General features: G+C 43.0%; 1 protein-coding gene across 2 annotated transcripts in view; it reads left to right on the forward strand.

Annotated features, from left to right (window-relative positions):
* Positions 1-12758, forward strand: part of svild (supervillin d) — a 116362-nt gene that overhangs the window by 73026 nt on the left and 30578 nt on the right. For both annotated transcript variants that reach the window (XM_029712702.1, XM_029712710.1), the window contains exons 8-9: positions 176-423; positions 843-972. In XM_029712702.1, coding sequence (XP_029568562.1) covers positions 176-423; positions 843-972 — 378 coding nt within the window. The remainder of the gene's footprint in view (positions 1-175; positions 424-842; positions 973-12758) is intronic.

Here is a 12758-nt window from a genome sequence, read left to right on the forward strand (position 1 = left end):
TGAAAAATGTTGGTTGCAATCAGGACTAAAAGATAACCCCGACATCCGCTTTGTGGAGCTGCAATGCGGTGGCGGATGATGGTTGCAATTGAGATCAGCTGTGCAGGTGATTTTAGCCTGTATTGATGGTTTAACGAGCAATCAGCCCAATCAATAATTATTGTTGTTATTTCAGGAAGATGAGACGATAGTGGACGATAGCCCTGACGGAGGGCGTTTCAGTACCCCCCAGATGCAGAGGGGCAGTGGGCGTGGTGCTAGCAGTAGTTCAGCGGAGGACCTCCAGAGCCGGACCCCTTCTCCAGACGAGAGCCTGGGGGAGGAAGAGATGGAGAAGATGACGTCGTTGGACACGGAAGATGGAGAGGATCAGGATGTGGATAGCAGTCTGGACAGCAGTGTGGGGTCATCCCTGAAAGAGAGGTACAGTAGGGGAAATTTAGACGCTTGCACACACACACATATATATATATATATATATATATATATATATATATATATATATATATATATATATATATATATATATATATATATATATATATATATGTGTGTGTTCATTTTGTAGACATCACCTACCTATCATAAAACAAATGACTGATACAGGTCTGCGCACTTCATACATGGACATTGAGAGCATTTCTACCTCTACAGTGTCTTTTGTATAAACATACTGTAAGATGCATATTGTATGATATTGTATAAATAAGATATATTCTTACGATTCAGATGTAGTCCTTCACACTTTGTATGTTACTCTGTTTGAAAAATAGCCTATACATTACATGTCATATTCTTTGCTAGTAAGGCCTACATTGACTGCCCTCCTCTCCTTTTCCCAGGCTGGCTGAATTGAGCAGTGGTGAGGAGGAGTGGAAGGCCAAGCTGAAGAAGCCCAAGGATCTGGTGCAGAAGTCCCTGGCTGACCGTTTCAACCAGCTCCAGGACTCTGGAGATGCCTGGAAGAAGAAGGTAAGTCTGGGCCTCTGGGTCACTCTATACAGGGGACTGGAGCTGTTTGTGAGACTAGGAATGAGGCTCGATTTGGGCTTTGGCGGGTTGGAGAAACTCTGGGTCTGACAAGGTTAAGGACTGGAGGCCTCTGAAGCCTGGGCCTCTGGTAGTGATCACGACCCAGGAAATGTGACCTGTCTGTAAAGACTGAGACTCGGTCTGGGTTTTGTGGTGAAAATGTGCTGATTCAGTTTGCTTTCCTGTGTGTTGTGCTAAGAAGAGTAGGGTGGGGAAGAGGAGGAAAACGACGGGAGTGTGGTAGGGTGGGGAGGAGGTTTAGGAAAGGGTGGGGAGGGGAAGGAAAGGGGAGTGTGGGGGGGTGAGTGGGGAAGAGATGTGATGTGGGGAGGGAGATTTGGGAGTGGTTGGGCGACGAGGCCAAATCCAGGGCCTAGCCATGCAGCCTCCCAGAGAAAGACGCACTCGTAAAAATAAAATACCACGCAGAACAGGGTGCTTCCTGTGGCTCTCCTCTCCTCCCGTGAGCTGGTCTACTTCCTGTTTCTCCCTTTATTTGTCTTTCTCATGTTCTCTCTTTCTGTCCTACACGTACATACATACCCCTCTCCCTGTCTCTCACTAATAGAAATAAGAAATTAAAGTTCTCTCTCTAGTTTTCTGTGCTACACACGCACTCTCTCTTGCTCTCTCACACACACAGAAATATAAGTGTAATTTCCTGCTCATATAAAATATACAGAAACACATGCTTAGTCTCTACTTCCTCTCTCATTCATACACTCTTTTTCCATCTCTTTCACTCACACCAAACTCCCTTACCTAATCTATCTCTGTCTCTACCTCACTCTACGTATCATGTGCTCGCTCTCTCCTTTTTGTTTTCCAACTCCAGAATGCATCATCATGTTACTCATTATATAACTTTTGTGGCACACATTTGTGGAACTCTTCACAAATCGCCAGAACATTTCAATAGGACAATAGAAATGTCATCTTTATTCATATGGATGGAACATCTTTCTAGGCTTCAACGTGAGACAAACCTCGATGGGTTTACTGGTTATGGTGAAGCTTCCATCCGAGAGTAGCTGCCATCTTCCCTATAAATTCACTCTTAGCCTGAAAATCCCATCTCAAGTGTTCACCGAGAGCCAAAGCATTCTCAACACAAATCCCAGAAACATTCAATTGGGCTCCAGAAATGATGTAATCTTCCTTTATACAGACTGTCCCTTTACTATTTTTATTTCAACTTTATTTAACCATGCAGTTCCATTGAGGTCAGAAGACCTATTTCCCAAGGGAGACCGGACTATTTATTCAATTTATGTCTGTAATTTGTGGATAAATCTACAGTTAACCTAAAAAGTGCATCGGAGGCATTCACAGACCGCTCAGAAACGTCCCAGGAAAAAAAGTTTGCAAAGCTTCCAAATATGCCTGTGGATTTCTTCCTTTAATCCTTCTGAGGTCATTACTGATGAATTGGACTGGAACCCATCATGCTGCAGCTGTCTGCATTGCAGAGAGAGACGGAGCACAAGTTTATAAGGAGGCTAGCTCCCACCAGAGCCAAGGTTTGGAATGTGAATGGCGACCATGTTGACACCACAAGTAAGAGGTAAGCATGCCAATTAGAATTTGGTGCCAACATGGAGGATAGTTTGACTAATTGTGTGTTTATGGCTCTGGTTTGGTGGTGCCCCTGATATGGGAATGTGGAGGACTGGAGGGTGCCAGTGTTTCCCCTACTATAGTTTAGCCATTGCCCTCCGCCTGAAAGAGTTTGGCTTCCATTGGTATGAATTGATCATTTTGATACCAAATTTGACCCTGAATGCATGAAAACTGTCAATTGAAATAAATAAAAACAAAACTATTGAGTGGGGGTGAGGTGCAACAGAGCTAGGAGGGGGGGGGAATGAAGTCTATTCAATCAATAAAGTTGATTCAAAACAATGAAACACTTCACCAGCACACAAGTTGTGCCCCTCATCATCTTGGGTGAATATAATGGTGAAAATCATAGTTCCAGATGCTCTATTTTTTTTTTTTACTCTGGGTAGCACCTTTTAGTTTTCCAGGCACACGTTTAGGAAAAACAGCAACTCTCCTCTGAGTCGCTGTGGAACCGAGCCGGAACAGATGTTGTTGTTCTTTCGCCGTCGTCAGGAGAATGGGTCATGGAACATACACCGCCGCCACCTTCTCTCACAAAGCTACAGATGTTTCCTGCTAGCGCAACATTTTCCACTCTGGTGTCATTTTAGAATAAAAAAAAAAAAATGCTACGTGAAAAAAAAAAACTTTGTTGGAGTGTGTGTATGCGTGACACTGACTTTGTATGTGGCTGTCACTTATTAGTGCACTCTACATGCAAAGTTCTACTGTCCTTCAGTGGAGTAATCTTTTGTAGCGAAAATGTTAGTTCTCATCTTGAATTCCAATTCTTGCTGCTGGGTTCATACTTGACCAGAGCTTTGAAATATTCAGGTGTTCCCGAAATACTTTTGTGTAGACAAGATGGGTACTCCAGCCGTGTTGTTTCCCTCTGCCTGAAATAATTTGACCTCAATTGGTTACATTGGAATGTTATGTTAAAGTGGAACTCGATGATTTTATGGAGGATTTGCGGTGCCCCGCCTGGAAAATAATTTAGCTAGGAGAAACACTGGCTAATACATTTATCCTTTTTTTTTACATCAACAAAGACCACAAAACCTATGAAATTCATTCTCGCCTCCCCCAACCTGCTGTAAACCTGTAAAAGTTTCCCCTCTCACCAGTAACTGGAGGTCTTGCCTGACATCTGTCGACTAGGCTATAACGTTAGACGGATTTGTTGATTAGCAACCAAACCGACGCGTGCACAACTATGGGGCAAAACAGATGGGGTTGGCTTAGATTGTTGATAACATGTAAACTATATTTTGTCTCCAATTTTTATTGAAAACATAAATACATTGAGCACTTGTCTCTCAATACATCGTTACAGTTGTTGGTTACCTAGCTAGCAAGCAAATTGTAGCCGTATTAGCATAGGCATGGAATCAAGAACAAGATCAAACAGATCGAAACAACCCACTTTCTATTAACCAAATGGCAGTTTCTTGTCATTGTTGCTAGCTGGCCATCCAGAATCATAACACACAGCTTCTGCCCCTTTGAAGCGAGTGCATCGTTTTCGTGACGTTGTCAGGTAACCCATCTAACATCCTTAGAGTGGAAAAACATAAAATGTAATGACATTTAGTACTCACTCACAGGCAGCCTCCAGTACCATAACAATGAGCTCACCACAGCGATGTGTGCAACCCCACTCCTACCTGTCTGGGCTTGGGATTGGTTGGACGATTGTTCCTCCGAATCAAAAATAGGAGAAACAGTCTTGTCTGTGGAGATGAAAGACGAGAGCCATATGCTAGGCCTGCGAGGGGAAAGGGTCGAGTCTGTCTTAGAATTCATCTGTTGTGTAGATTCTGCCGTATTCGTTAGGAGAACCTGGGTAACCATTTACTTAAAGCCTACAGGTATCATGCATTATTATGCCGTTGTAATGCATTGTAGTGCTGTCATGAGCATGCACGACCCTTTTATCTCATACTGATCCTGACTAAATAAAACACATTTTGAGTCTGTTGAAATGCTGATACATAGGGACTTCGAATATTCTAAGTCTTATTAGGATATTTTATAAAGACATGCATACGTACTTATAACAAGTTTATTAAGCATTATACCTGCAGGCTTACTAAAGTGTTACCAAAGCCTACAGGCCTCAATCCCAAATGGGAAGGGTGGGCACCATCTAATTATGCATCCCCCTCTTCTCACTGAATAGGTCCACCTTTTCGCCTCCCTCTCTCCTTTCCCCTCGCTCTTCCCGCATTCCCTCATAGGTTGGGAATGACTCCTGTTGCTTCTCTGCACGGTCTCAAAACCCAATTTCCTCCCAGTCCAGCTGTGGTCTCGCCGGATATTAAGGATGCCCCCCCTCACCCCCCCCCCCACCCTCTTCTCTCCTCTCTTCCTCCCCTGCTTCCACCTCAAGACCCTTTCCTCATCTCTGTATGATACCCTGCCTATTCTGTCAACCGTACACACTGACAAGTCAGTAGTAATCAGGTGAGTTACTAGGAGTGTGTGGGTACGTGCTTGTGTGTGTGTGTTCACCTAGTGTGTGTGCAGGCTTGTATGTACATTACCAGTCAAAAGTTTGGACACACTTACTCATTCTAGGGTTTTCTTTATTTTTATAGTTTTCTACATTGTAGAATAATAGTGAAGACATCAAAACTATGAAATAACACATATGGAATCATGTAGTAAGCAAAAAAAAACAAATCAAAAATATGTTTGAGTTTCTTCAAAGTAGCCACCCTTTGCCTTGATGACAGCTTTGCACAGTCTTGGCATTCTCTCAACCAGCTTCATGAGGTAGTCAACGGTAATGCATTTCAATTAACAGGTATGCCTTGTTAAAAGTTAATTTGTGTAATTTATTTCTTCAATGCATTTGAGCCAATCGGTTGTTGTGACAAGGTAGGGTTGGTATACAGACGATAGCCCTAGTTGACATGAAGGTCAGTCAATCTGGAAAATCTCAAGAACTTTGAAAGTTTCTTCAAGTGCAGTCGCAAAAACCATCAAGCGCTATGCTACTATTATTTTTCACTGTCTTTTTACGGTTGTTTTTATTTCTTTACTTACCTATTGTTCACCTAATACCTTTTTTGCACTATTAGTTGGAGCCTGTAAGTAAGCATTTCACTGTAAGGTTTACAGCTGTTGTATTCGGTGCACGTGATAAATAAACTTTGATTTGATGAAACTGGCTCTCATGAGGACCGCCATAGGAAAGGAAGACCCATAGTTACTTCTGCTGCAGAGGATAACGTTCATTGGAGTTACCAGCCTTAGAAATTGCTGCCCAAATAAATGCTTCACAGAGCTCAAGTAACAGACACGTTTCGACATCAAGTGTTCAGAGGAGACTCAGGCCTTTGTCGTGGAAAATTGTCTTAAGAATAACACTTCTTACAAGAACTTGTAAATTCAATATAGACTTTAATACAGAGTAGTAAAGCCGAGTCGGTCCGCGGAACACCAACTGCCTTCTTTAGGCCCCGGCTCTGCTTTTATGCATATACAAAACATAGGTCCATCCTTTATGCAAATGAGGTAAAACCCCCTATGCGTTTTAACACCTTTTTCTTTCTATCCAATGGATAACGCCCGTATCTTCTTTTAGCTCTACCATAGTATGGGCTAGCCTCCTCATATGGATATGAAATAATGCTTGCATTGCATGCTTACGCTTGGCATATATTTAGTCATGGTCATACATATAGCTTACCTAGCCTTTGCGTGGTTTCTGCTTAGGACAACATAACCACCTGTCACCTCCACTCAGAGCCTGCTGCCAGTCTCCTTTTTCGCTAGTCTATGTGTTTCTATTTCTTCCCCTCAGCAAGTCTACCTTTCTCCCACGCTTTCTCCCACGCTTTCTCCCACGCTTTCTCCCACGCTTTCTCCCACGCTTTCTCCCACGCTTTCTCCCACACCTTCATGGTCGAATTGCTGCAAATAAACCACTACTAAAGGACACCAATAATAAGAAGAGACTTGCTTAGGCCAAGAAACACGAGCAATGGACATTAGACTGGTGGATATCTATTGTTTGGTCTGATGAGACCAAATTTGAGATTTTTTGGTTCCAACCGCCGTGTCTTTGTGAGATGCAGAGTAGGTGAACAGATGATCTCCGCATGTGTGGTTCCCACCGTGAAGCATGAAGGAGGTGGTGTGGGGGTGCTTTGCTGGTGACACTGTCAGTGATGTATTAAGAATTCAAGTGGCACTTAACCAGCATGGCTACCACAGCATTCTGCAGCGATACGCCATCCCATCTGGTTTGCGCTTAGTGGGACTATCATTTGATTTTCAACAGTACAATGACCCAACACACCTCCAGGCTGTGCAAGGGCTATTTGACCAAGAAGGAGAGTGACGGAGTGCTGGTTGAGAGAATGCCACGAGTATGCAAATCTGTCATCAAGGCAAAGGGTGGCTACTTTGAAGAATCTAAAATATATTTTGATTTGTTTAATACTTTTTTTGGTTACTACGTGATTCCATATGTGTTATTTCATAGTTTTGATGTCTTCACTATTATTTGGTGTGTGTGTGTGTGTGTGTGTGTGTGTGTGTGTGTGGGGGGGGGGGGGGGGGTTGGACAATATGGCCAAAATAACATTTCACAAGATTCGTTTAACTTTTGAAGGTATGTTGACAGTAAGTCTTTGAATTATACAATTTCTAGGGTGGCAACACATACATTATACGTGATTTCAATGGGTATTTCTCCATTCTGATTTGTTTTAATACCGTTCAATCCAACTTCAACCCCAAACATTTTTCATCATTTTCATCAATTTCCTACGCTTTTATAATTTCCTCAGTGCCACTTAGAGCTGCATGAAATGGGCAAAATATATAGGCCTAGTTTATTGGTGTCATTGGAATCATGGAAATAGAATGATTATTGTAGTTCAATAGTTACAATATAGTGGGCAGCACTTTGAATACATTGTTGTTTGACATGATGACAAATTAATAAGTCAGGGAGGAATTATTGTGTTAAGGTAGGAACCAAAGTGTTGGTCATCGTTTCCCAGGGGGCCCTATACGATGGTACATTCCCCTTTTATGTAGCTAACTAGCTAACATATTCATGCTTTGCCTATTTCTCTCTGATTTAGTAGATACCGTTACACAGAAATGCTGATCTAGGCCTACACCAGCACTGGTTTCAGGCTGTATTAGCCATCTAAGTTTGAAGAGCTCTAGCACCTCGGACTCAGGGAGAAACTTTGTAGCTGGGAAGGGGAAAAAGAGGGAGGAGCATTGGGATAGTCGCATTAGAAGGGGTGGGAGATTAGGAAATGTTGGACAGACAAGGAGGCATGGCAGAGTCAAATAGGAATCCTGATTTAATGAAGTGGTGATTAAAGAGCTCAGCCATGTGCTCCTTGTCAGTAACAACCACATCATCAACATTAAGGGACATGGGCAGCTGTGAGGAGGAGGGTTTATTCTTCAGGTCTTTAACCGTTTTCCAGAACCTCTTGGGTTTAGACCCACAGAGGGAGAACTGCTCCTTAAAGTAACTAACTTTGGCCTTCCAGATAGCCTGAGTGCACATATTTAATTTGCCTGAACGAGAGCCAGTCAGCCTGAGTATGCTTGTGCCGAGCGATTTGCCAAATGGAATTCTTGAAGTGGAGTAACTCTGCCAGATCACGGTTTAACCAGGGGCTGAACCTGTTTTTAATTCTCATTTTCTTTATGGGTGCGTATTTGTTAACGATACCTCTGAAAATATCAAAAAAGAAGGTCCAATCGTCTTTGACAGAGGGGATTAACCTGATTCTATACCAATTTACAGAGGCCAGGTCATGAAGGCTGGCTTGCTCATTAAAGTTTTTTAGCAAGTGTCTATGACAAATCAGGACAGGTCGTTTCACTGAGCTGCTATTACAAGCACCAGCTGTCAAACAGTGATCACTAAGGTCATTACAGAAACACCAGACTGATACCTATCAGGATTATTTGTAAGGATAACATCATGGAGAGTAGCCTTTTCTGGGTGTTTGGAGTCATACCTTGTGGGATTGATAATAATCTGAGAAAGATTTAGTGAGTCCATTGCTTTAGGACTTGGTCATGTGGTTTAAGCATGTCCCAGTTTAGGTCACCTAGCAGGACAAATTCAGACTTAGTGTACGTGGCCAGGAGAGCATTTAACGGCATGTAGGGTACATGCCGGTGCTGATGGTGGCCGATAACACCCAGCAAGAGTCAACAAAGAGTTATTTGAAAGTTTAATGCGTAAAACCAGCAAATCAAATTGTTTGGGGACAGACTTGGTGGAGACAACCGAGCACAGAAGGTGTTCCTTGGTAAAGATTGCCACTCCACCACCTTTGGAAGATCTGTCTTGCCGAAAAATGTTATAAGCAGAAAGGTTAACATCAGTGTTCAAAACTCTTATTTAACCACGTCTCAGTAATGACCAACAAATCAGGATTGGAACTGTGAACCCACACTTTCTATTGATCCGTTTTAGGTAATAGCTTCAAGTGTTAACGTGCAGATAACCCAGGCATTTATGAGCGCAGAGATCAGTGAAGCAGATATCAGGGCACAAACCAGAGGTTATTCGGTTGGGTGATTGTGGAAGCCAGGTCATCTGATACAGCTTTCCAACACTCTCCTTCTTTGTAAAATAGCACTTACACCTCCAGGCTGTGTGTTGGGTCATTGTCCTGTTGAAAAACGAATTATAGTCCCACTAAGCCCAAATCAGATGAGATGCGTATCGCTGCAGAATGCTGTGGTAGCCATGCTGGTTAAGTGTGCGTTGAATTCTAAATAAATCACAGAGGGTGTCACCAGCAAAGCACCCCCACACCATAACACCACCTCCTCCATGCTTTACAGTGGGAAATACACATGTGGAGATCATCCGCTCACCCACACCGCATCATCTCACAAAGACATGGCAGTTGGAACCCAAAATCTCCAATTTAGAATCCTGACCAAAGAACAAATTTCCACCGGTCGAATGTCCATTGCATGTGTTTCTTGGCCCAAGAAAGTCTCTTCTTCTTCTTATTGGTGTCCTTTAGTAGTGGTTTCTTTGCAGCAATTCGATCATGAAGGCCTGATTCACGCAGTCTCCTCTGAACAGTTGATGTTGAAATGTCTGTTACTTGAACTATGAAACATTTATTTGAGCTGCAATTTCTGAGGCTGGTAACTCTAATGAACTTATCCTCTGCAGCAGAGGTAACTCTGGGTCTTCCTTTCCTGTGGCGGTCCTCATGAGAGCCAGTTTCATCATAGCGCTTGATGGTTTTTGCGACTGCACTTGAAGAATCATTCAACGTTTTTCCAGTGTTGACTGACCTTCATGTCTTAACGTAATGATGGACTGTTGTTTCTCTTTGCTTATTTGAGCTGTTCTTGCCATAATATGGACTTGTTCTTTTACCAAATAGGGCTGTCTTCTGTATACCCTCCCTACCTTGTCACCACACAACTGATTGGCTCAAATGCATTAAGAAGGAAAATTCCACAAATGCTCACCTGTTAATTGCATTCCAGGTGACTACCTCATGATGCTGGTTGAGAGAATGCCAAGTGTGCAAAGCTGTCATCAAGGCAAAGGGTGGCTACTTTGAAGAATCTCAAATTGAAAATATATTCTGATTTGTTTAACACTTATTTAGTTACTACATGATTCCAAATGTCATAGTTGATTCATTCAATTGTATTCTACAATGTAGAAAATAATACAAATAAAGAAAAACCCTGTGTGTGTGTCTCAGCAAAAAAAGAAACGTCAACTGTGTTTATTTTAAGCAAACTTATCATGTGTAAATATTTGTATGAACATAATAAGATTCAACAACTGAGACAAACTGAACAAGTTCCACAGACATGTGACTAACAGAAATGAAATAATGTGTCCCTGAACAAGGGGGGGAGTCAAGATCAAAAGTAAGTCATTATCTGGTGTAGCCACCAGCTGCATTAAGTACTGCAGTGCATCTCCTCGTCGTGGACTGCACCAGATTTGCCCGTTCTTGCTGTGAGATGTTACCCCACTCTTCCACCAAGTCACCTGCAAGTTCCCGGACATTTCTGGGGGGAATGGCCCTAGCCCTCACCCGCCGATCCAACAGGTCCCAGATGTGCTCAATGGGATTGAGATCCGGGCTCTTCGCTGGTCATGGCAGAACACTGACATTCCGGTCTTGCAGGAAATCACGCACAGAAAGACAAGTATGGCTGGTGGCATTGTCATGCTGGAGGGTCATGTCAGGATGAGCCTGCAGGAAGTGTACTGCATAAGGGAGGATGTCTTCCCTGTAACGCAGAGCGTTGACATTTGCCTGCAATGACAACAAGCTCAGTCTGATGATGCTGTGACACACCGCCCCAGACCATGACGGACCCTCCACCTCCAAATCGATCCCGCTCCAGAGTACAGGCCTTGGTATAACGCTCATTTCTTCGACGATAAACACGAATCCGACCATCACCTCTGGTGAGACAAAACCGCAACTCGTCAGTGAAGAGCACTTTTTGCAAGTCCGGTCTGGTCCAGCGACGGTGGGTTTGTGCCCATAAGCGACGTTGTTGGCGATGATGTCTGGTGAGGACCTGCCTTACAACAGGCCTACAGCCCTCAGTCCAGCCTCTCTCAGCCTATTGCGGACAGTCTGAGCACTGATGGAGGGATTGTGGATTCCTGGAGTAACTCGGTCAGTTGTTGTTGCCATCCTGTACCTGTCCCGCATGTGTGATGTTCGGATGTGCCGATCCTGTGCAGGTGTTTTTACACGTGGTCTGCCACTGCGAGGATGATCAGCTGTCCGTCCTGTCTCTCTGTAGCGCTTTCTTAGGCGTCTCACAGTACGAACATTGCAGTTTATTGCCCTGGCGACATCTGCAGTGCTCATGCCTCCTTGCAGCATGCCTAAGGCATGTTCACACAGATGAGCAGGGACCCTGGGCATCTTTCTTTTGGTGTTTTTCAGAGTCAGTAATAAGGCCTTTTTCGTGTCCTATATTTTCACAACTGTGACCTATATTTTCATAACTGTGACCTTAATTGCCTTGTCTGTAAGCTGTTAGTGTCACCTGTGGAACGACTGTTCATTAATTGTTTATGGTTTATTGAACAAGCATGGGAAATAGTGTTTAAACCCTTTACAATGAAGATCTGTGAAGTTATTTCGATTTTTACGAATTATCTTTGAAAGACAGGGTCCTGAAAAAGGACCAAGCTTTTTTTCCTGGGTTTGTTATATACAGTTGAAGACGGAAGATTACATACACCTTAGCCAAATGCATTTAAACTCAGTTTTTCACAATTCCTGACATTTAATCACAGTAAAAATTCCCTGTCTTAGGTCAGTTAGGATCACCACTTTATTTTAAGAATGTGAAATGTCAGAATAATAGGAGACAGTGTGATTTATTTCAGATTTTATTTCCTTCATCTCATTCCCAGTGGGTCAGAAGTTTACATGCACTCAATTAGTATTTGGTATCATTGCCTTTTAAATTGTTCAACTTGAGTCAAACGTTTCGGGTAGCCTTCCACAATAAGTTGGGTGAATTTTCCTGACAGAGTTGGTGTAACTGAGTCAGGTTTGTAGGCCTCCTTGCTTGCACACACTTTTTCAGTTCTGCCCACACATTTTCTATAGGATTGAGGTCAGGGCTTTGTGATGGCCACTCCAATACCTTGACTTTGTTGTCCTTAGGCCATTTTGCCACAACTTTGGAAGTATGCTTGGGGTCTTTGTCCATTTGGAAGACCCATTTGCGACCAAGCTTTAACTTGCTGACTGGTGTCTTGAGATGTTGCTTCAATATATCCACATAATTTTTCTACCTCATGATGACATCTATTTTGTGAAGTGCACCAGTCCCTCCTGCAACATGATGCTGCCACCCCCGTGCTTCACGGTTGGGATGGTGTTCTTCAGCTTGCAAGCTTCCCCATTTTTCCTCCAAACATAGCGATGGTATGTATGGCCAAACAGTTATATTTTTGTTTTATCAGACCAGAGGACATTTCTCCAAAAAGTACGATCTTAGTCCCCATGTGCAGTTGCAAACCGTAGTCTGGTTTGCAACTGCATATACATAGCCTATCTGTAACTGTGTGGTGCCTTGCCTAGTATTGTATTCAGGCTACCTCTATT

This window comes from Salmo trutta, chromosome 2 (genome assembly GCF_901001165.1).
Source record: "Salmo trutta chromosome 2, fSalTru1.1, whole genome shotgun sequence".
NCBI classification, from domain to species: Eukaryota; Metazoa; Chordata; class Actinopteri; order Salmoniformes; family Salmonidae; genus Salmo; species Salmo trutta.